The sequence below is a fragment of the Camelus ferus genome, chromosome 12 (assembly GCF_009834535.1).
Source record: "Camelus ferus isolate YT-003-E chromosome 12, BCGSAC_Cfer_1.0, whole genome shotgun sequence".
NCBI classification, from domain to species: Eukaryota; Metazoa; Chordata; class Mammalia; order Artiodactyla; family Camelidae; genus Camelus; species Camelus ferus.
The window spans coordinates 60,542,069-60,568,284 of NC_045707.1; the positions used below are offsets into that span (position 1 = coordinate 60,542,069).

The window sequence follows — 26,216 nt, forward strand, 5'->3', positions numbered from 1 at the left end:
CTCTAAAGAGCAACAGTCTGGGCTGGAACAGAAAGATGGAGAAAGCCAAGAATGACTTCATACTCCCTCCACCAAAAAAGGAACCAATAAATTATCTAATACTGTTTGCAAACAGAGATGGGTTTTATAGTTCTGTCTAAAAGTATGGGAATAATTAATTATAATACATAGAAATTTAAACAAATAGAAAAAAAATGAAACAACTATTACTTCAGATAAAAATTACAATTCTACAGAAAAAAACAGATAATCATGGAACACTTTTGGGCTTATCAGTACAGATTTACACACTTCCAACAATTTAAACGTTGCATAGTAACTTAAGTAAAATTGTAACAGAGGAGGGGAGAAGTATTAGTGGGTAGGTGACTTAGAATACCTAGTTATCCAAAATAGAAAGTCAAATATAAATTAAGAAATAGCATAAAAATTGGCAGCATTTATTAAGATTCAAAATTCATCCTTCCAACTTTCTTACTTCTGAGACTCCTACAAACATATATGAATATAATATGAATATGGTATGTGAACAAGGTATTAATTACAACACTGAAGTAGTAAAAACACTAGAATCAATCTAAATGTTCATCAGTAGGTAAACCATGAAAAAAATTACGTCCATACAATTGGATATTATACAGTTTTTTAAAAAGAATGATGTGGCTCTAGGTGCACTGATATGAGAAATCTTGAAGATACATAAATTAAATGAAAAAAGCAGAAAAGCATTTGCTATCATTTGTATAGATAGCTTTGTAGATAAAAGTAGCAACATAAAATATAAAATACAAGAGTAAATACTAAAAGAAACAGCCAAAGTATTAAAAATAATTACTTTTGGGGTACAGAACCCAGGGGGTAGGAAGGGATTGCTGTTTCCCATTGTAAGCCTTTAAATACTATTTGATTTTTTAAATTGTTTATATACTATTTTGATTAAAATAACACTAACTGAAAAAATACAGAGGCTTACAGAAGGCTAGATAATTTGAGCCAACCCTTTCATTAAAGAAAACTTTAAAAAGCTCAATGAATTAAAAGAAACATTTCCTAAAAAGCAAAACCTAAGAAGATTAAGAGCATTTACCTGGCAAAGATTCAGGAGAAGGTTAAAACTGGGAGAAGTTAGAAAACCGCTTGGGCCCCATCTGCCCTAGAGACAACTGCTGATGCAGAAGAGTTGGCCAAGAGGCAAGCTACGCAGACAAAAGCAAAATAAAGGTTGGGACCCCAAAAAGCTGCACTGCAGGAGTAATGAAGAACCAGAAGTAACCCTGGCTGTAGCATGGTCTTCAGCCATCTGAGTGATCCAGAAAATCTAAAGACTTAAATTAAAGTTGCGCGTCGCAGAAACAAATGGGATCTTCTCATCTTAGGCCTCAAATTATTCAACAAGTAAGTTTTCAAGCACAATGTCTAGTATACATTCGAAGATTATCAGGCACACAAAGGATCAACATAACAGATACAGACCCACACAGATTCCAAATGCTGTCTTCTTAGACAAAGATTATATAATAATTATATGTTCAAGTATACAAGACAAGATGGAAAATTTCAGCTACAAATGAATCAAAAAACAGAAGTTTGAAAAACATAATTGAAATTCTAGAACTAAAAAATAAACAAAATGAAGAACATGTTGAATAGATTTAACAGCAGATTACACATAGAGAATAAATGAACTGGAAGATAAGTCAGAAGAAGTTTCCAGAATGAAGCAGAGAGAAAAGAGTAAGAGATAAAGAGCATACAATGAAAAGGTCAAACATACGTTTAACTGGTGTTCCAGGAGGAGAGCAAAAAGAGAATGGGGCAGAAGCAATATTTGAAGAAATAATAGCTGAGATTTTCCAGAACTGATGAAAACATCAATCCACAGAATCAAGAATTTCTTTCAGTCTCATTCAGGGTAAATAAAAAGAAATCCACACCTAGAAACATCATCATGAAACTGCAGAAAACCAGAAACAAAGAAAAAGTCTTAAAAGCAGCCAGAAAAAAGAAAAAGAAAAAGCCTTTAAAAGTGCAATACTTAGACTGATTTCTCAAAGTAACAGAAGCCAGAAGACAGTGGAACGGTATTTTCAATGGGTAAACAAAAATAAAACAAACAAAAACTGCCAACCTAGATTTCCATACCATGTGAAAATTTCCTTCACAAATATAGGTGGAAGTAAAAACATTTTCTGACAAACAAAAACAGTATTTAGATGTTAGGAGACCCATAATGAATGCAGAAGGAAGGCTAGAAATACAAAAAGGGCACAAAGAACAAATAAAAGGAAATACATTCTCTGGAAGAAAGTGATTCGTGGAGTTCAATGCTTTAGTTATTACTTGCTTAATCTTTCTTTAGTACTCTAAGGGCAAATTCTTTTACCTGACATTAACATCCCATTTGTCTCTAAACTCTATATGCTGTACTTAAACAGCACATCTGCAAGCAGTTCATTTCAGACTCATGTCTTTATCTAAAGATCTTGCATCCAAATTGTCAGAGACCACTAAACTGGATTTACTAATAAAGATTTTATCATTCTGACTCTTGCTTATCTAATTACTACCTACTATTGTTAAATAAGCAGATTAACAGTAAGTAATAAAAGTAATTTTTACTGAGTATGTAAAATATTCTTCATTTAAGCTGGTGTGAGATTATTATTTCCTATATTATCTTTGTAACCCCTCTCTTTCCTTTTGTAGCTTTTCCCCTTCGAATTCATATTTAAAATGTGAGCTGCAACTTAGACTGTCTGAGTTAAAGTCCTGACTCCAACATCAGCTATGTATCACTGGTAGCATATTTAACCTCTTTATGCCTCAGTTTTTACATCATTAGGACAGCAGTAAAAACTTATTTTTCACATAGGGTTGTTTCAAGAACTAAGATTTAAGAAAATATTCATGAAAAAGCACTCAGCACAGTACCTGGCAAATAATAAGCATTCACTAAATGTTAAAAACAATTTTTTTTTCAGGAAAAAAGGCACATAGAATCTACATTTTAAAAATAATGAATTTTAGAAATTATATACTTTATAATTATTTCTAATAATTTTATAATAACTAATTACTTAAAAATACAGAAATACTTACTTGACTAAATCTATTCTGTTATTGATGGCAGCCCAATGGAGGAGTGTAACATTTTCTTTGTCTGGTTGCCGTACATCATAACCTGCTTCCACTAGTTCTCGGCAGCGTTCATATATTCCATATCTTAAAAAGAAAGACAGTATGAGATAGTTACTACTATTTGACAAGATATTTGAAGGTGAAAGTAACATTTCCAAAAGAAATTAATGCTCCATTTTGATACGTGGAAATTAAGACGGCTTTCTCAACAAAAAGTGCTACTTTAAAAATACCAATATTCCAATAGCTCTTACTAATCCATTTCACAATTTTAAATTTCTCATCTATAAGAATGCAATATCTCATAAAGTGGAAGAGAAAAGGATACCATAAATAAAATGTTTACCCATTGCTTGTTTTTATTAATATCACCACTTATTCACAGAACACTTAAGGTAGCTTATAATAATACATACAATTACGTTAAAAATATTAAGTCATAAAGCAGCAGCAACACAGAATTTATAAATGATTTAGAAAAACGCCAAGAAGAAAGGATGTTTTACAATCTCAGGATTCTTTATTTACAAATTTAGTTTTGATATCCTGAAGGTAAATAAAAAAGTAAGTCTGTGGGTGGGAAGTAGGGAAAGTGGGGGAAGAGTCTTCCGAGTTCAAGTCAATGAGACATAAGAGAAAGTCTACTGGGAGAGTTTGAGGAAAGATGTCCATATGTGATAAAGAAGAAAGGTACGTGCAGAGAGCCTGACCTTTTCCTCCCTTTGTTTTCAGTTACTATGTAGCAGCGTACATTTTTTTTTAAAACTCTGTATTATGTAAATTTTCAAGCATAAGCAAAAGTAGAGAAAATAGTACAATAAACCATCAAGAATCTATCATGGAGCCTCAAAAACCATCAACTTCATCCTAAACAAAATATTGGATGCTCAGAAATATGAGACACAGAACAAATGGGCTTTGACTATACTTGTAATCTCTTTATCAGAGTGGTCTCCAAAATGGGAAGGTACACCACAGGGAGAGGCTGGGAGAAAGGTGGCACAATAATGGGACACTAAAAGCAAATACTAAAACTACCTATACTCATGTTTTAGCTAAGAGAGAAAGAAGTGAAGCTTCACTAGTATTTCATACAGCCTGCAGTGTCTCACTGCTCCACTATCCTATCTCTATCCTACACGTGTACATGTATTCACACACACACACACACTCATACGTGCGCAAGGTAATCCACCTAAAGGAAGAGCAAGAGTTCCACAATTCACAGGAGATGACAGCAGTACCTGCAGTTCTTCGTTCTTTTTCAGCAAATTGTTTACATGTACCCAGTTAAGTGACTAGGCCTGTTACCTCAAAGAGCAAACTCTACCTCACACTGAGAATAAGTTATGATAAAAATCCTAACTATATACAAAGAGTCACTGATTATTTTTCTAACATTTAAAAGTGAGTATGCATTTTCCTTTTAACAAAAAGACAAGTGTTTCTTTTCTGGGGAGGAGGGCAGAGGCAGTGATGGCAAATAACTGTGACTAGTATGCTACCAACCATATTCAGCTGACCCTTGAACAACATGGGGGTTACAGGCAACAACCCTCCGCCAGTCAAAAATCCACATATAACTTTACCCACGGTTGGCCCTCCATATCAATGTTTCCACATCTGTGGATTAAACAAGTGTGCATTTATTGGAAAAAAATCTGCATTTAAGTGGATCCAAGCAGTTCAAACTTGTGTTGTTCAATGGTACATTGTATTCTTAAGAAGCATAAAGATATTTAGTCTGTTCCCCTTCAAGGCAAGGGGAATACTTCAGACACAGTGAGAAAGTAACGACTCTTATTTCAGTAAAACATCTACTATAATGAGAACTTTTTTTTAACAGTTTTATGCTTGGAAATGTTTCCATCATTATATAATATAGTTTCTGAAAAAGCTTACACTACAACTGTAAAAACTTTCTTATGTGAACACACTGAAAAATTTTGAAACAATTTTCTAACATATGTGAACCCATTTGCTATAATTACAAAAATGCCAAAACCTGATTAGTTTGCAAGCACTAGAATCAGAAAATGTATATTTACAAGGTAAAGCTCAGTAAAATCTTTACTTAGTGTATAGCCCTAAAAAAGTAATTATTATGTCTTAATAAATATAGCATATGTTGTAATTCTTCCATTTGGGAATTATGCATCTTTGTGAGATTTGTCTTTCTTTCAGCCAAAAGTCATTAAAACCAAGTATCCAAATGAAATTAATTTAGGGCCAGATTTCCATATCATTGTAACATAAAATATTAAACTATCTAAAATCATAATGAAGAAGCGTATTTAATTATACTACTCCCACTACAAGAAAGGTTAATGAAAGATACTAAAGTAAGACCTAAAGAAATACATACCCCAATTTCCCCAAATTAATCTGTAAATTTAATGAAAGTCTAATTAAAATCCCAAATGAATATCACATGAACTTTCCAAGTAGAACCCTAAAATTCATTTGTGAGAGTAACAGGTCGAGAATAGCTGAGATGGGGGGAGGGTGTAGCTCAGTGGTAAAGTGCACACTTAGCATGCAGTATCCTGGGTTCAATCCCCGGTACCTCCATTAAAAAAATTAATATATAAATTAAAAAAAAAGACATAAGAAAAAAATAAATCAAAAAAGAATATCTGAGACAATTCTGAAATTAAGAAATAAGTAAAACAATGTGGCATTATACAAGATTAAACAAATGGGAGAGAAAAGAAGAGTATTTACAAATGGGCCCCAGAGTGACATCAGCATCATGATAGAATAAGACATCCATCGTTTTGTCCCCTTCCAACAATAACTCAGCACCTATCCACGGACCTCTGTGGGAGCTATGGGATCTAGCACCATAGGCCAAGGGAGCTGGAAGGAGTCTCTCACCCACTCATGCTTTGGGTAACAGGCATTCAGATCTAGTCCCAGCTGTGGGCCTTGCAGTAACTCAAGCACTGACTCTAGCCCCTCTTAGCCATTGTCTGGGAGCTCCAGACAACACTGTCTTAGACAATCACCCACAGATGAGAGAGCCTTTGTGGAAGTCCAGGTTTCCACAGAAGTTCCAGCACATTGCTGCAGAAAAAAATGGGTTTGGACACACTGGAGAGGAGTGCTGAATCATGAGCTGCATGACTTGACTCGGGGTGGGAAGGGGCTGGGAGAATAGCAGACAGGACTCCTAGAAGGCGTTAAAGGGACACAGATCCCACTAACTTCTTCACAGACACCATCAAAATACATAATACATAACAAACCAATTACAGAAAGACAAAAGAACTCAAAATCGGTAAATTTAAAATGGTAATTCACACAGGAAGAAACCCAAATGGCCAATAAACATAGAAAATATATTCAACACCTTTTATAATCAGAAAAAGGCCAATCAAAAGAGAGAAAAAACATTTCACAACCAGCAAACTGATAACAATTATCAAGTGTGACAAAACTAGGATTTAGCAAAAATGCAATGAAAAAAGAACTCATTTCCTGCAGATGAAACTATAAACTGGCATAGCCACTTTGGAAATCAATTTGGCAATAATTGGTAAAGTTGAAAAGGAACACAGCGAACAAGCCAGAAATTCCAACTGAGTTGCTCACCCTAGAAGAACACCTGTTTATGTACTTGGGGGAACAGGGAGAAAGACATTCATTGATGCAACGTTTGAAATAAAGGAAAAGTAGAAACAATTTTAAGCATGTCTCAGTAAAGAATGATAGAATACAACAAAGCAGTTACACAGGACAAATTAGGCTCTCATTTACCAACACTGATAAATCACGAAGCTATATAGCTTTGTTTTTATTTTAAAAAACAAGTTGCAAAAGGATCTGTAGAGTAGAATACAATTTATGTAAATTATAAGCATACATTATAATAGCATATTTTGCCTATAGATGTCTGTAGAAATGTATAGGAATGTTCATGAGAATGATTTACAGCAATTTCAAGAGAGGTTTCCTTGGGGAGATAAGGGAAAGTAATTTGAGCAATCTGTAGCAATTACAGCAAAATGTTAGCATCCGCTTAATCTGACACTTATATTCTTCTCTATATTTACCTGTAGGATTGAAATGCTTCAAAATTTAAATAAATGTTTTAAAAGATAGAAATGATACGATGAAAAAGAATATGAAAATGAATATATGTATACTCATGTTATGACTGAAAAACTGTGCTGTACACCAGAAATTGACACAACATTGGAAACTGACTATAATTCAATAAAAAAATTTTTTTAAAAAGTAGAAATGATAGACAGCATTCATAAATACTTTTCAAGAAATAGAATAGTTAGAAGCATATATGAGGAATGAAGTAAGATGGTTGTTTTTTTCTTAAGATGAAAGATGTTGGAGTATATATGTGCTGATGGAAATGATGCATTAGGGTGAGACAGATTAATAACAAAGGAGAGAAAGGAGATGTCAGAAGGAGCAAAGTCTCAAAAGGAAAAATGAATGTAGAATAGTATACTTTGCTAAATACAGTTGACACAATGTGCTTTGATTTTTGATTATACGTAACATTCAAGAAAGTAGGGCGACATCAGTGGACTAAGGACTTCTAAAAGTTTGCTTTTCCAAAAAGATTATGAAAAACTGGCAGAATCAACTTTTTTCAGAACTCTGGAAACTAACAAAAGGCTTTCAGCAACCCAAGGAACATTTAGCCAAGAAATGAGCTGAATTTCAGGAAGCACAGAGGACTTTGTGGTGGTGTAAAGTATCACAGTCCCATTCTCTGCTCCCTAGCAGCCTTCGAAAAGTAAATTTGTATTCCTGGTACTGATACCAGAGTGAGCAGAATAGGGATGGAGTTCTCTCAAAGCTTCATTCCCAAAGAGGAGTCATTATCTGACCTGGAAGAGTCCATCTGAAAGGCTTATCTACTGGACCTCACCCAGATTCATTAAAAGCTTTGCTCTCGTGGGGTTGAAGGGTGGGGGTTGTCGAACAGTTTAACACCATAGTGGTTTGAGAGGATGGATAACAGTTGCGACACACAAGAAACAAATCAAAAAGCTCAAGCAAAAGCTGAGGAGTGAGATATCCACAGGGGCTTTGGAAAGCTCAGACGTTTTCTTGGGAAGCTAGAAGGCCACACACATGTTCAACAGAGAGAGAACATCAAAAGGAGAAAGAAATATAAGTATTCACATTTCGCTTAAAATACAGATGTCAAAGAAGAAAACAACTATAACAAAAAACTTACTGTGTAGCCTTAACGATGTCCCATGTGCTGTAATCGTCAATGTGAGCTTTCCGTCCGAGGGGTTCACCATACCCATGGTTATAATGGCTTTGAGGTTTGATTTCCTATTAAAGAAAAAAAATCACACAGAAGTAAGAATTGAGAAAAGAGGTACAGAAACATTTCAGTATTCTACTATTTTTTTTGCTGTTTGAAAAATGCTAGTTATTTAAATAGTTTTTTTGCTGAAGTCTGTACTCTTTAGAGAAAAAGCACGTTCAAATAGATCTACCCCTTAAACAAACTCTCAAAACGGACAAGTTGCAAGACTATAAATTACTGACAAATTAGTAACTGAAATTCATCTTTAGCTCCACAGAACTGTCCTACTTCATCAATCAACTCTCATTCCCTCAGACTAATTTTTCTATTATTCCCACATAATCCCTAGCTCTTACACTCTAGTTCAAAAGTTTCATCACATGCCAAATAACAACTAAGGTCCTAAGGAAAAGAATTCAGATATTATTATTCTACTATTCTCATATATTACCGTTCCTTACACTCCTTCATGCTGAGGGCTTGTTAAGTATCTACTATTAGGCGACTAAAGAACAATGGGGCAGCTCTATAAAATGTAAACCAGCTTGAGCAGTTCTAAAGATGTCAACACCCTTAAAGAAACTAATTGTTATATAAAAGTTTCATAGATTACATCCACTTAAAGCTTATATGCTGTGTGCAATTTTTCTACTTAAAATCAAAATTTACTATGCATAGTCAGTTTCCTCAATATACCACAGCACTAAGATACAATTGTTTCTTTGATATGAAAACAGAAAAATTGAGCATATTTGACTCTACTATTATCCATTCAAATTTCTCTAATTCTGGTATTTTTCTCTCATGCACACACGCGTGCGCACGCACACACATACATACACATAAAAGGATAGGGCATAGCATGGTATTTGGAAAGAATTAAGTCCTTAGAATAATTCATGGTCTCTTGATCACTGATATTTAATAAAACAAATTTAATGATATTTCATCGGAGGATTAGCCATTTAATTTGTGTGGAAATTCCAAAAGTGATTTGTTTGAGCCATACATTTAGACTATCTGAGAATTTCAAATGACAGGGAACTAAAAAGTTTCACAATAGCAAATTCTGCTTAGTACCTAATCTTTCAACAAATTAGATGCTAAGTTCCTTATGAAAATGCCATAGTCAACATTAAAATACTACTGTAATAATCATAAATCTACATTAGCAGAAGAAAATAGATAAAATCAAGATTCACAACACAACACACATAACGCATACAGCTTACTAAGTAATTTTTTGAGAGATTGTTCTTGAGCTCCATTAAAAAAGAACTGGTTAAATTTGAACATGGGCAGGTATAGTATTTTGGGTTTATGCAAGATTCTAAATAATTGACAAAGCAAACCAATACATAAGATTTACCCATTTAATTTTTTTAAACTTTTTCTATTTAATTTCTCCACTGAAATCCAATTCTCAACTTCTCTATGCTCTAAGTAGCACAAAGTGAAGAAAGACACCTCTCAGATCAGTAACACTTCCTTCTATCTTTTTCTGATTTTATTCTCCCCTACCATAGGGAAAATAACTTTTTTGATTCTTATTTTCCTATAGGACTATAAGATATCTGAAAGACAATAAATGGTCACAGTCTACAAGAAGAATGGAATAATACATCCAACAAAACATGTATTGAGAGCCTGCTACAAACAAAGCAGTCTACAATGTACTTAGGACCCCAAGCAAGGAGGGTAAGGCCAGTGCAAAGTTTAAGAGGGTGCCAAAAAACTCCCTAACCAAGATTTTAAAAAATCTTAATGAATTACCTTTTAAAAATCAAAACCAATGCAAAAAAAAAAAGACAGAAAGAAAGAAGAAAAGAAAACCCAAACATCAATTTTTTTTTAAAATTGAAGTACTCAGTTACAATGTGTCAATTTCTGGTGTACAGCACAATGTCCCTGCCATACATATACATATTTTTTAATATTCTTTTTCATTAAAGGTTATTGTAAGATATTGAATATAGTTCCCTGTACTACACAGAAATTTTTTAAATCTATTTTTATATATAGTAACTAATATTTGCAAATCTGAAGCTAACATTTGCAAATCTCAAACTCCCAAATTTATTCCTTTCCACCCCCTTCTCCCCAGTAACCATAAGATTGTTTACTATGTCTGTGAGTCTGTTTCTGTTTTATAGATGAGTTCATTAGTATCCTCTTTTTGCTTTTTTTTTTAAGATTCCACATATGAGTGATATCATATGGTATTTTTCTTTGTTTCTGGCTTACTTCACTTAGAATGATGATTTCTAGGTCCAACCATGTTGCTGCAAAAGGCATTACTTTATTCTTTTTTATGGCTGAGAAGTATTCCGTTGTATAACTATACCATCGCTTCTTTTATCTAGTCATCTGTCAATGGACACTTAAGTTGTTTCCATGTCTTGGCTATTGTATATAGTACTGCTATGAACATTACAGTGCATGTAGCTTTTCGAATTAAAGTTCCCTCAGGATATATATCCAGGAGTGGGATTGCTGGATCAAATGGTAAGTCTATGTTTACTTTTCTGAGGACTCTACATACTGTTTTCCATAATGGCTATACCAAACTACATTTCTACTAGCAGTGTAGGAGGGTTCTCCTTTCTCCACACCCTCTCCAGCATTCATCACCAAACATCAACATTTTAAATACAGACAGCACTACTATCACTCAATTTTCCTTCTATGCCAGGCTCCACTATGGCTTGGAGAAGTATTGCAAATCGAAATGCAAATACCAAATACAGTTTCTTGCTCTTAAGGCCTTTATAATCCAAAGTGGAAGGACAAAATAGGTAAGAAACATAAGTCAAAGATCAGAAGCAAGAGCTAGGTTAAAACCTAAATAAGGACAAATAAGATGCAAGAAGTACTAACATAACTTTAAAAATTATTTCAACTGGAAAATCTGTTAGGGCAAACTGCTACTCTTTTTTTTTTTTTTTTTTTTTTTTTTTACTAAGGACAAATATATTGCTTTCACAGGCAAATAACAAATATTCATAAAATAAAAAATAAATATCTTTTTAAGCCTTACTATTATAATGTTTTCATGTCACTTTAATTTCATTTTTATCTCCAGAGACCTGTTATTATATATATAATGGTTCAACTGTATTCTTAGTTTATCTACAGTCCATTTTGTAACACTGACATTGCCAAGTGTGATCTTCCAAATGTACTAGAAAGCAGACTTTTTTCCCCAATAACATTTAAAAATTAAACCTATGTCAGTATTTATTTTATCCCAATTATAAGGTTTTTATTTGTTTCTACTTCTTAGCAAAGGAAATCTGATTTTTTGGAAGATGGCTTTACTTCTGTCCCTAGAGTAATTCTAGGGAGGTAGAGGTATTCCCACTAAAAGACAGAAAAAAATGGTGTTTAAGCAAATCTCCAACCTGTTTTATTATTTTTAAAAAATTGACAATACGAATCTTATGTTTCTTACTTTTAATCATATTGGAAATTGATACATCTCTAGAACTAGTACTTTGACAATCTGACAAATGACACTATCAAGATAACCACCACTATCAATAGGCCTTGGAATAATCAACTTTTAAAAAGTTTTAAACTTTTAAAAAATATAAAATAAGAAAGTATTGTGTTAATGTAAATAAGTCATAAACGTATAGATGAATTAATTTTTTAATTATAAATTTGCTATTATATATCAGATAAATTTTCAACATACAAATAATTAATGACACTTATTTTTCCTTACTTTAATGGGAACCAAGAAGCAATTTAATTGATATCTCTGTAAGGGAAAGTAATGCTGATTTTAAAATACAGATGTAGGTCATTACAACTTTTAAGAATGCAGAGGGGGCAGGTATAGCTCAAGGGTATAGTGCGTGGTTAGCATGCACAAGGTCCTCAGTTCAATCCCCAGTATCTCCTCTAAAAGTAAGTAAGTAAATAAATAAATAAATAAATAAACAAACCTAATTCTCCACCCATCCTCCAAAAAAAGAAAAAAAAAAGAAAAGAAAGAAAAAAAAAAGAATGCAATAATTCCATTAGAAGCAGCATGGTGTAACAGAAAAAGTTTGTAACTGAGAAGCTATTGAATTGAAGGTCTGCCACTCTCTATCTCACCTACAACCCAGGAAGGCAATTAACAACACAGGAAGGCAGGTCTCTCATTTGTAAAAAGAGGATGATGAATAAAATTGGAGTAGAGTTCCATTGAGGTGCCTCAAGGACCAAAATCAGGGCATCAAAGAGCTTGATGGTTTAATCTCCACTCAATTCACTCTCTTCTTAAACAAAGCACTTTATTTATACTCTTTTTAGATACTGGGGCTTTAGATAATATTTCTTTAATTTTAAAAAATCAGCTGCCTTTTTTAAAAAGCTTAAAAACTACTAGATTAGAAGTCCTCCAAGATCCCTTCTAAGGATCATACAATGATTTGATTGGAATAAGGATACCACTAGAAAGATCCTTAAGGTACCTAATTGACAGTCAAAGGTTTTTATAGCTCTAGGAGTTATTGAAGAGAAAGGAGAGAGAGCACCTCCAAAATCTGCTGCTGAAGTAGCAGACTGGAACAAGAGCTGGGATAAGCTCAGCTGCCATAAGCTGCTGCTGAAAGAAATCAACACGACAAAACTCCAACTTATACAGAAGATACAGGCAAACACTAGCTTGTATGTATTACCAATCAAATACAGATGTTTTATAAGTGCTCTATTAAGAAAAGGTGCTCCAAGAATCAGTTCTGTGGTAGAGTATATCTGAAAGAATAAATATGCAAGAGTAAATTCAGGAATATTCAGAAAGAAGGGTAAGGGTAGGGACTTGCCTGTTAGTAATTACAATATATTAGAAAGCAAATTAATAAAAAAAAAAAATAGGAGTATTGTAGTAATAAGCAGAGCAATGGAAGAGAACTTGAAGAATGAGAATTAGAACCAGGAGGGAAACACTGTTACTTATTGTATAAATAGACAACTGGCTAGCCATTTGGGATTAAAAAAAAAATCATCAGGCTCCAACATAGAAGGTTGATGTGCTAGACAGAAAGATGCCAATAAATACAGTCAAGGATATAGTTTCTTTAATGGCAGATGTTATTTAAGAAGTTATTTAAATTTAATTACCAAAATGCTAATATGTATGGTAAAGAAATCATAAATCCCAAAAGAGGAAATGCATAAATCCCATCTTCAACTGAATGTAAACAAAGGCACTCAGGCATCTAGTTCAGTAGGCAATAAAGAATCAACCAGTTCAACACCCATTTATGAGAAAAACTCATACCAAAGTGGGTATAGAGGGAACATATCTCAACATAATAAAAAAGCTGTGTATGACAAACCCACAGCCAGCATAATACTCAACAGTGGAAAACTTAAAGACTTCTCACTAAAACCTGGAAAAGACAAGGATGCTTACTCTCACCACTTCTATTTAACAGTCTTGGAAGTCCTAGCCATAGCAATTAAGCAAGAAAAAGAAAAAAAAGGGATCCAAATTGGAAGAGAAGAGGTAAAATTGTCACTATATGTAGATGACATACTACATGAAAACCCTAAAAGCTGCACACAAATACTAAAGCTGATAAAGAATTTAACAATGTAGCAGGATACAAGATTAACATACAGAAATTAGTTGCATTTCTTTACACTAACGATGAAATAATCAGAAAAAGAGTAAAGAAACAATTCCTTTTAAAATCACATCCAAAAAAATAAAATACTTAGGAATAAATCTGACCAAGGAGGTGAAAAACTTATACATGAAGAACAGAAAACACTGATTAAGGAAATTACAGATGACTTAAAGAAATGGAAAGATATCCTATGCTCTTGGATTGAAAGAATCAATATTGTTAAAATGGACATACTGTCCAAGGCAATCTACAGATTTAATGCAATTCCTATCAAATTACTCATGACATTTTTCACAGAACTAGAACAAATAACCCTAAAATTTAGATGGAATCACAAAAGACCCAGAATTGCCAAAGCAATACTGAAGAAGAACAAAGCTGGAGGAATAACCATCCCAGACTTCAGACAATACTACAGAGCTACAGTAATCAAAACAGCATGGTTTGGCACAAAAACAGACATACAGATCAATGGAACAGAACAGAAAACCCAGAAATAAACCCACAGACCTACGGTCAATTAATCTTTGACAAAGGAGGCAAAAAATATACAATGGAGAAAAGACAGTCTCTTCAGCAAGTGGTATTGGGAAACGGGACAGCCACATGTAAATCAATGAAGTCAGAACATTCCCTCACACCACACACAAAAAGTAAACTCAAAATGGCTTAAAGACTGTAAGACAAGATACTACAAACCTCCTGGAAGAAAACATAGGCAAAACATTCTGACATAAATCTTAGCAATGTTCTCCTAGGGAAGTCTATCCAAGCAATAGAAACAAAAGCAAAAATAAACAAATGGGACCTAATCAAACTTATAAAGTTTTGCACAGCAAAGGAAACCATAAGCAAAACAAAACAACAACCTACAGAATGGGAGGAAATATTTGCAAATGATGCAACACAAAGGCTTAATTTCCAAAATATATAACAGCTCATACAACTTAATAACAACAACAAAAAATCCAATCCAAAAATGGGCAGAAGACCTAAACAAGCAATTCTCCAATGAAGGCATACAAAATGGCCAACAGGCACATGAAAAAATGCTCAATATCACCAATAATCAGAAAAATGCAAATCAAAACTACAATGAAGTTTCATGTCATACCAGTCAGAATGGCCATCATTCAAAAGTCCACAAATGATACATGCTGGAGAGGGTGTGGAGAAAAAGGAACTCTCCTACACTGCTGGTAGGAATGTAGTTTGTAGCAGCCATTATGGAAAACAGTATGGAGAGTCCTCAAAAAGTAAAAATAGACTTAACGTAAGATCTAGCAATTCCATTCCTGGGCATATATCCAGAGGGAACCCTTAATTCAAAAAGATACACCCCAGTGTTCAGAGCAGCACTATATACAATAGCCAAAACATGGAAGCAACCTAAATGTCCAACAACAGATGACTGGATAAAGAAGCTGTGGTATATTTACACAATAGAATACCACTTAGCCATAAAAAGAATAAAATAATGCCATTTGTAGCAACATGGATGGACCTAGAGGGTCATTCTAAGTGAACCAGGCCAGGAAGAGGGAAAAAAACAAACAAAAAAAACCCATGATATCACTTATATGTGGAATCTAAAAAAAGCAAAATGAGGACACCAATGAACTCATCCACAAAACAGAAACAGACTCGCAGATACAGTGAACAATCTTATGGTTACTGGGGGAAACGGCGTGGGAAGGGATAAATTTGCGAGTTTGCTATATATAAAAACAGACGAAAACAAATTTCTTCTGTATAGCTCAAGAAACTATATTCAATACCTTGTAATAACCTTTAATGAAAAAGAATATGAAAATGAATATATGTATATATATGCATGACTGGGACATTATGCTGTACACCAGAGATTGATACATCATAACTGATTATACTTCAATTAAGAAAAATAAATAAATAATTAAATTAAATTAAAAATAAAAAGAATCAACCAGGGAGTTCTGAGCAAGCAAGAAAACAAGATTAGGTATGTAATTTTAAAAGATCATTTAATGATTTTTTCCTCTTCCATAATATATTCTTCTTCCTTCCTGTCCCATTTATTAAAAGGCATTTCTAACTATCAAAATGTCCAAGCTAAAAATTCATTCAACTTTGACTTAATCTCCCAAAACTTCAGCTGTAAGTAGTTATCAAGTCTTACTACTTCTTTTCTTAAAACAAATCCTTAACAGTCCTTTTCTGTTTTGCCTCTACAATATCTTCTCAAATGATCTGTCCACATTGTTGTTCCAATCACTCTCCTGCTTAAAATCCTTACGATCATGTGTATAGAATAAATCGAGAACATTTCAGGAATCATACAAAATCACTCAATCTGCCCCAACTTACTTTTTCCAGCTTTAATATTCACCATTCCCTTCTATGCTTTCCACATACTTCTGTGTACCAGCCATTCCAAGAAGTCATGTACTTTAAAAACCTCAGTATCATTTTGTTCATGTTAGCTATTCTACTCAGAAGGCACATCCCACTTTAGGTTTGGCAAACTTTTGCAAATCCTTTGATTCACAATTCAAATGTCACCACAGCCCTCCTTGTTTCCCTCAAGTAGAGTTAACTGCCCTGTTAACTATGTTCTCACTACTATGCAAATGATTATAGTCCTGTGTGATGGTATATGTGTTAGTTTCCTACTGATCCTGAATGGATTACCACAAACTCTGTGGCTTAAAACAACACAAATTTATTATCTTATAGTTCTAGAGGTCAGAAGATTAAAATCAAGTATCAATATTGCAAGGAGTCAGCAGGGCAATGCTTCCTCAGGAGGCTCTAGGGGAGAAGTCATTCTTTGCCTCTTCTAGCTCTGGTGGCTTCTGGCATTCCTTGGCTTGTGGTGACATCACTCCAATATTTGAGGCCAGCATCCTTAAATCTCTCTAGTCTGCTTCATGTAGGTTTCTTCTGTGTGTGTGTTCAAATCTCCTTCTGCCTCCCTCTTAAAAGGATCCATGTAATTGCAATTAGGGGCCACCTGGATATCCATGATAATGCCCCCCATCTCAAGACCTTTAATTTAAATCATCTTTGCAAATCATCTTTTTCCCTTATAAGGGAACACTTACAGAACAAGTTTCAGGGTTTGAGATTTGATATATTTGGGAAGCCATTATACTGCTTAGAGAGAATGGGAATAAAGGTGGAAAAGAGAGAAGTTAAAGAGGCAAAGTTAATATTACGCAGACTAGGTGCCGTTTGTAGTTTTCTCTTGGTTATAAATTTCCTCAATCATTGACAGATTCAACTGCTGGCTCTCTCGCATGGGGCATTTTGAGAATTTTGGAACACTCTCTCCTTGAACAAACTGCAATCAAACTCTTCTGAACATTCTTCTCAACTAGTCTTTGACATTGGCACCCATCCTTACTGGGACTGTACAGTCCAGCTTTAGCAAGAATCCTGCTAAGTTTAGTTTCCTATCCTTGAAATATAGTCATCCTGGCCTCTTTTCAGCAAGAATCCTGTTGAGTTGGTTTAACAAGAACCCCCTACTCTTGATGTCTCCTCTTAGTATCTTCGTCCACTGACCCCCTCAATCTGCCTGTTGGCTATAAATCTCCAATTGTCCTTGCTGTATGCAGAACTGAGCCCAGTTCTATCCTGAGGGCTTCTAACCTTTTCTTGTAATAGTTTCTAAATGGAATCCATTTTTACCATTTAAACTACTATCTAGCTCTGGTTTTCCTTGACAGAACCTCCCTTTGTAACAGTCTCTGGTGCAGAAGAGACATTCTTCAGCTCACCTCTAAAAACTCCTCAGCTCCTCTGCCAGTGGTATAACCTTGAAGTTGCTTCTACCCAGCAGGCAATTCTCTTTGGTAAGTTTCTTTCAAGATGGCTCTCTCCTCCTAGCCTAGCCTCTAAAATGTCTGGTTGGTCCAAAGGAAATATCTTTAACTCAGTATCACTGGACACACAGAAGAAGCTCTCTCTTCTGGCTCCACCACTGTAAGGCTGTTTTACATATCTCTTACCTTTACGCTTCCCCAGTAAAGCAGCAGCAGCAGCCCCCAGTCTCTGGACCTTCAATAACTCCAGGGGACTCAAACAACACTTTTCCAAGAATTCTCTAACATTCCACTCAGACGTCATCACAGGAAGACCTAACTATTTTCTGCAACCCAGAGGACATCCAGCCAGAGAAATATTTTCCCTCCTGAAAAGTTCTCCAGTCTTTCAGAGGAGTTGTTTGCAATCCACATGGAAGACAATGAACACTCCAGCACTCCCTCTTGGGTTGATACCTCTTCAAAGAATCCCTTGCTCCCTCTAAAGTCTCTCTTTATTTTGTATAGACTGGAGGTAACAGAGTTCCAGTACAGATCACAGCCGTTTCCCGGCAAGTTCAGCACCTCCGTTTATACTGCAGGGCTCCTTTGGCAGCTACTGTCCTCAGCTTTGAGCTCCAGGAAAAATGCTTAGATGACAAGAAAAATCCCACTTAATACTATACAAATTACTATACAAAAATATACCTAAGTACTTAGTATTTTTCATCTAACATCATGTTTTTCAGATTTACCTGTGCTGAAACACAAAGTTCTAGTTTAGTTAATGCAATTATTATATAGTATTCCATTACGTGAAAAAACCACATACATTCTTCTATTAAGTGACTTTTTTACTACTATAAACCATAGTGCTATGAACAATTTCATATAGGTCTCACTTGTAAAAGTTTCTCTGGGGTAAGTACCTAGTAATGGAACTTCTAGATAAAGAGAATTTGAGTATCTTCTGCTTTACGGTCATTAAAATAACTTTCCAAGGCGGCAGTACCAACTTACACTCTCACTAGCAAAGTATGAGTTTTCCTTTCATTATACTTAGATGTACTAGGTTTCTTAATTTTGGAGGAATCTGATGAGTACTAAATCTTATCTTGTTTTGATCTGCATTTCCCTGAAGCAATGCGAAAAAAGTTCATCTAGGAAAGATTAACTATAGCAATGCTGCTGAAAAGTTAACAAGGATGAGGACCACAAGCTCTCCAACCACTGTATTTAGCAATACAGATTTCATGTTACTTTGACAAGGTGGGCGCACATGCTAGACCGGAACTGATTAAAGAAAAGATGGAAGGCAAGGAACTGGGAACAGCAAATACAGGCACACCTTTTGAGGAGTTTTGCTACAAAAAAGAGCAAAGAAATAGGGCATTAGAAGAGAAACGGGATCAAAGGGAAACATGGTTTGGGTTCTGGGATTTTTTTTCGGATGGGAGAAATGCTTGCTAGTAGAAATTATCTGGTAGAGCCAAAAACTGAAGAGGTAGAAATGGAAGTATGAGTAGAGAACTTCTGAAGAGATGCCTCAAGTGGGCATGAGAATACAGAAATTAGCATAACCAAATATATATAGTACTTTTATGCTAAAAACCACAAAACACTGATAAAAGAAATCAAAGAAGATCTAAATAGACAGACATATCATATTCACAGATTGGAAGACTCAAAACGGTTAAGATATCAATTTTTACTGACACACAGGTTTAACACAATTCCTATAAAAATTCCAGCAAGACTTTTTGGATATATAGACAAGGGTATTCTAAAATTTATATGAGAAGGCAACTAAAATACTTAAAATAACTTTGGAAAAGATGAATAAAGTAGAAAGAAGTAGTTTACTCAATTTCAAGACCTATTATATAGCTCCAACAATCAAGACCACGTAGTATTGGCTGAGGGATAGACACATAGATCAATGAAACAGAATACAGAACCCAGAAATAAAAAGATACAAATATGCTCAAATTATTTTTGATAATAATGTAAAAGTAATTCAACAGAGGAAAGATGAGCTTTTCAACAAATGGTACTGGGGCAGGTGGACATTTACAGGGAAAAAAGATGAAGCTCAACTTAATTCTCACAAAAAGAGAAATTGATCCTGAACATAAATGTTACATCTAAAACCATAAACTATTAAAAAAAAAAAAAAAGGCAAAAATCTCTGGGATCTACAGCTAAGCAAAGAGATCTTAGACTTGACATTAAAAGTACAATCTATAAAGAGAAAACATTTATAAACTGGATTTCATCAAAATTTACTTATGCTCTGAGAAAGACCCTGTTATGAGGATGAACGGACAAGCAATAGACTGGGAAAAAAATATTTGCAAACAGCAGCAAAAGACTAGTGTCTAGGATATTTAAAAACAACAACAACCTCTCAAAACTCACCAGTAAAATAAACAATCAAATTTTTTTAAATTGGCAAAAGGCACTGTTACAGGGTGAATTGTGTCCCCCAAAATCCATCTGTTGAAGCACTAAACTCTTATTCCTCAGAATGTGACTGAATTTGGAGCTAGGCCCTTTAAAGAGAGGATCAAGTTAAAATTAGGGTAGGCCCTAATCCAGCCTGACTGATATCCTTATAAGAAGAGAAAATCTGGATACACAGGCAACAGAGACGCATGTGCACAGAGGAAAAACCATGTTGAGGACACAGCAAGAAGGCTGCCATCTGTTAAGCAAAGAATGAGACCTCAGAAGAAACTAAATCTGCAAATACCTTAACCTTGGATTCCTAGGCTCCAGAATTGTGAAAAAATAAATTTCCATTATTTAAGCCACTCCCTATGTGGTACTTTGTTATGGTAGCCCTAGCAAACTAATACAGACATGAAGAGACATTTCACCTAGGAGGATATATAGATGGCAAATAAGCACATGAAAACACTGTCAGGATCATTAGCCATTAGGGAAATGCAAATTATTCCACAATAACTTACCATCACAAACCTACTAAAATGGGCTAAAACTAGAAAGTGCCAACACCAAATGCTAGTAAGGATGCAGAGAGAACAGACTGCTCATGTATTGCTGGTTGGAATGTAAAATGTACAGCCACTCTAGAAAACAGCTTGAAAGTTTCTTAAAAACATTAACATACAACTGTCATATGACCCAGTAATTGCACTCCTGGGCATTGATCCTAGAGAAATGAAAATTTATATTTACACAAAGACCTGTACACAAGTAGTTAAAGCAGCTTTATTTATAATAAGCAAAAAATGGAAGCAACACAGACGTCATCAATGAGTAAATAGTTAAGCATACTGTGGTACACCCACATACTACTCAGTCATAGAAAGGAATGAATCACTGATACATGCTAAAACCTGGATAAATCTCCAGAGTATTGTTCTGAATGAAAGAGCCATCCTTACGGTTACATACTACATGATTCCACTTAAATAGCATTCTTAAAATTTCAAAATTATAGAAATGGAGGATAGATTGGTATGGGTATACAAAGGCAATACAAAAGATCTTTGTGGTGATAGAAATATTTCATATCTTCACTGATTCAATATTAATCTCCTGGTTGTAGTATTATATCCTAATTCTGCCAGGTGTTGCCATTGGGGCAAATTGGGTAAAGGGTACATAGGATCTCTCTGCATTTTATTCTTACAACTAGATGTGAATCTACAATTATCTCCAAATAAAAAGTTAAAGAAAAATCATCAACTTAAACATTTTAAATGTGTGCAATTTATAAATAAAACATGTCTCAATAAAAAGTTATACAGTAAAAAATATTTTTAAAAGTCAAGCAAATTTTTAAAAAACTACTCAGACCAGTACTGTCGCACTGAACTTTCTGCAATTACTGATATATTCTATGTTTCTGTGCTCTCCAAAATGGTAGCCACTAGCCACACATGGCTAACATACACCTGAAATGTGAGTAATGTGACTGAAAAGCTCAATTTTTTTATTTTATCTATTTTAAATTGTTAAATTTAAACAGCTATTTTTTTGTACGCAGCCTGTGATAACCTCAAAAAATGGTTCGCTATTCACTTGACCCAGAAAACCCCACAAAATCATACAAATCAAGAGGTTCAAATCTTCACTTTAACTTTAAGAACACTTGTGAAACTGCCCAGGCCATTGAGGGTATGCATATCCGAAAATTCACCAAGTATCTGAAGGATGTCATTTTACAGAGCAATGCATACCATGTCACCGTTACAATGGTGGAGCTGGTAGGTGTGCCCAGGTAAAACAGGGGGGCTGAATGCAAGGTCCATGGCCCAAAAAAAGAGCTCAATTTTTATGGCACATGATCAAAAATGCAGAGAGTAATGCTGAACTTAAGGGCTTAGAAGCAGATTCTCTGGTCACTGAGTACACCCAAGTGAACACAGCCCCCAAGATGTGGAACCAGACTTACAGAGCTCACAGTCAGATCAACCCTTACACGAGCTCTCCCTGCCACACTGAGATGATCCTCACTGAAAAAGAGCAGATTGTTCCTAAACCACAAGAGGAGGTTGCACAGAAGAAAAAGATATCTCAACAGAAACAAAAACTTATGGCCTGGGAATAAATTCAGCAAAAGATAAACACAAATAAAATAATAAATAAATAAATTTTTAAAAATTTAATAGCCCATCATTGGTGGCTACCATAATGGACAAGTCTAGACATTACAAAGAATTGGAAAGATCATTATATGATAAGATGAAACTATATCCAAAGTGTACTCAGAAAAAATGTAAATTTTATACCATATGATACCACTTATGTAACAAAAATAAGGAAATAAATGTAAATAAAAACATATATATAATATACAGTTACATATGCTTTCATCTTCTACTATATACCCTTCTGCATAAATTTTAAATTTTTGACAATAATCATGTGTCGCTTTTTTTTTTAAAGCCAAAACCCCATGCTGAAACTTAACTTTTTGATACCTTGAAAATTATACACTGTTCAACAATACAAAAAAACCTGGCTGTTAGGATAATATTTCAGAAAGTTAAAGTTTTTGTTTGGTCGGCTAGATTGCAGTTTGGCAATTTTTTTTCCCAAGTGTGGCCTTTTTTATGGACTTCATCCAATTACCCACAGAAAAAAAGGAGACAAATAAGGGAAAAACAAGTATAAATAATGGGAACTTATGAAATCAAGTTAATTAGCTTCTCACATAAACAGCTGGAAGACCCTGGATATTTATATTCAGTGTTTAGTCAGAAAGCAAAATTTCTTTAGAAAATAATGTCTACAGTTTATTCATGATTAAAGTTACAGAATTATTAATGAAGATTAATGAGTATTTATAATTACAGTAAAGGGAGATAAAATCTCCAAGGTAGAAACAGGTTTAACAATGGTGTACATTCTCTCTCATAATCTTAAACTGCAGAAAGAATGGAAAGAATATAAAACAAATAATAGTTAACTCTAACTATGTTCCAAGTGCTATTCTAAACTTTATTTAGAGGCAGGAGTCCATAGAATCAAACATGCCATTGACTATAAGATGCACATGGTACTACCGTATTTACTACTGAAAAAAATTTGTGTACAAGTGGATTTGCACAGTTCAAACCCATGTTGTTCCAGGGACAACTGTACGTGACATTATTGTAAAGGAAGAACTATGGAGATAATAAAAAGATCAGTGGTTGCCAGATTTACCAGGGAGGGAGAGATGAATGGGCAGAACACAGAAGATTTTTAGGGTAGTGAAACTATTCTGTATGATACTGTAATAGTGGATACATGTCTATACATTTGTCAAAACTCTTATTAAAAACCAAAAGTGGATCCTAAGGTAAAGTACAGACTCTAATAATGATGTGTTGATGTAGGTTCATAGACTATAACAAATGTGCCACCTCCAGTGCAGGCTGTTCACAGTGGGGAGGGAGACTGGAGGTGGGGGGCCAGCAGGTATATATATGGGAATTCTCTGTACTTTCTGCTCAGTTTTGCTGTGAACCTAAAAATACTCTAAAAATTGAAGTCTTTTTAAAATATTTTTGCAAGTAAATGTGGACATTTGCCATCAGAGCCAGGCAGAGTCTGTCCAATAATACTCCATCAACTCCATGCCATCACTATTACATTGTGCTGCACTATACAAAAGGGGCAAATGGATCCAAGCAGTTTGAACTTGTATTCAAATTCAGTTCTGCCACTTATCAGCAAGTTACTTACCCTCTCTATGCCTCGATCCCCTCATGTGTAGAGGTATAAGAAAAGTGTGAAAAGTAAATGAGTGAATATATATGGAAAACTGTTTAGGACAGTGGCTAGCTCATAGTTATAATTTGATAACTGTTAGCAATTATCATTGTGATTATCTACCAGATTGAGGAGATAATATGAAAAACATAGTACAATGCCTCATACCTTAAATGTCAAATTAGTTTCCTTCCTCCTCCTGTAATAAAACCTCTCCCACATGTCAAGCACATATCAGAGAGAGGGGGACAAGGGATGGAACTGTTTGTCATAATCCCCTCTGGAGCTTTTTCAAAATATATATACCACAAACCCACATAATAAATTGGAAACTTTGAGAGGTGTCTATGGAAGCATGTGTATTCTAGTAAAGTTCTCCACAAGGTTCTAATACACACACACATTTGTACTCCACCCAACCCACACAAATCAAGTTCTGATGAAGTTACTGCACACCAGTGATTAATGAGGTTCAATGCACTGAAATATCATATATTTTCACATAAATTTCTTGGAGCTCCTATGTATTGCCTTGATCAGGGGCTGGCAAATATAGCTCACAGGTCAACTCTGGCCCACCACCTGGTTTTATATATAAAGTTTTATTGAAACACAACATACCCATCCATTTCCATACTGTCTGTGGCTACTTTCATACAACCACCACAGAACTGAGTAGTTGCTACAGAGACTATATAGCCCACAAACTTGAAAATATTTACTAGCTGGTCTTTACAGAGAGAGTTTCCCAACCCTTGGTCTAGATTATTCATACAGAATGCTATTCAGTAGCTCAAGTAGAATATTTAGTGTTAACAATGAGCTCAATATAATTACAGCATCTCTTAAAGTACATAAAAAACTAGAAGACTGGAAAAAAGCAAATAAGCAGTTCTTCACATTAGGAGTTCAGAGGACAGAAATAGTTTTGCCTGCTAGCATTCCTTCCTTAAGGAAACTTCCTCCTCCAACTCCAACCAAGAGACCTTGGCCAATTATAGGCCCTCTCCCGCAGTCATAGGAGTGGGCACATAACCTACATCAGGACAACCCGAAGTCACTTTCCAATGCGGAATAAGGAAAGACATGCAGTCCCTCTCTAAGGGTTTGTTGAGATCTGAGATATCAGTACTGGCATCCACGCCCCCACCACACAGAAGAAAGAGGCTCTACACTAGGGCAAAATAAAGCTGAAAGGCAGAGATGAGGAGAGAGGATTGTCTTGGTGACATTCTCACCTCAGGTTCCAGTTATCTTGGAGTCCAACCAATTGTACCCTGGCCATCCTGAGTCTGGGTTATGTGAGCCAGTGAACTCCCACTTTTGCCCAAGAAGATTTTTAAAAGGTCATGATATCTACAATCCAAGGATTCTCACTAACACAAGCAACTTCTTCAGCTCACAGAGAGTTTGTTTGTTTTGTTTGTTTGTTTGTTTGAATGAGAAAGGGGGTAGTTGGTCACCAGTTTTGTTCACCCTTCATTAAAACCTTCATAAATTAACAAATGTTCATAATCAGAAATTTATTTTTAAAAACTGAAAAAGGGCACAGTAACATCGCAATTAGTAATTATTTTTCACTTTGTTCCTAGTATAAAAGAATTGATTGAAAAAACACAAGCTATTTGACAAAAAAAAAAAAAATTCAGGTACATTTAGCCCTATCATCTCCATCTCCTCAACAACAATTACTGATAATCGGAAAGATGAGCCTAAGATACTATAACCCTCTGATTTATCAAAGAAAGATTCTATCATATCTAGTATTATTAACCCTAGAAAGTGGAGTAATTCATTTGGCAAGTTTTCAACAGCAACTGAAACAAAACCCAAAAATGTTCTGTTACCCTTCTATGATTCATGAAATTAAGTTCTTTATAGTATCTCAACTACAGAAAGCTCAAGTTTCACTTTACTTTCAAATCAGCTGCCAGTAGCTCTATCCTAAGGAGAATTTTACAGAAGCTATCATCCTACAAATGTATAATTAATACATTGGGTGAGACTTTTACTTGAATATTTTATAAATATAATACTGCCATGAATCAGTTTTTTTAAACTGCAAAGTTTAAACTATTTGATATTTTATTCTTGAATTACCTAATAGAATCTGATCATAAAATAGTATTAGAATTAGACAATGCCTTGAAA

At 34.7% G+C, this 26,216-nt stretch overlaps 1 protein-coding gene and 1 pseudogene across 4 annotated transcripts in view; one reads left to right on the forward strand and one right to left on the reverse strand.

Moving 5' to 3' along the window:
• ZDHHC17 (zinc finger DHHC-type palmitoyltransferase 17) overlaps positions 1-26,216 on the reverse strand; it is a 138,798-nt gene that overhangs the window by 51,286 nt on the left and 61,296 nt on the right. For all 4 annotated transcript variants that reach the window (XM_032493732.1, XM_014564694.2, XM_014564695.2 and 1 more), the window contains 2 exons: positions 8,348-8,451; positions 3,100-3,222 (listed from right to left, as the gene is read on the reverse strand). In XM_032493732.1, coding sequence (XP_032349623.1) covers positions 3,100-3,222; positions 8,348-8,451 — 227 coding nt within the window. The remainder of the gene's footprint in view (positions 1-3,099; positions 3,223-8,347; positions 8,452-26,216) is intronic.
• On the forward strand, positions 21,872-22,543 carry LOC102514267 (annotated as a pseudogene).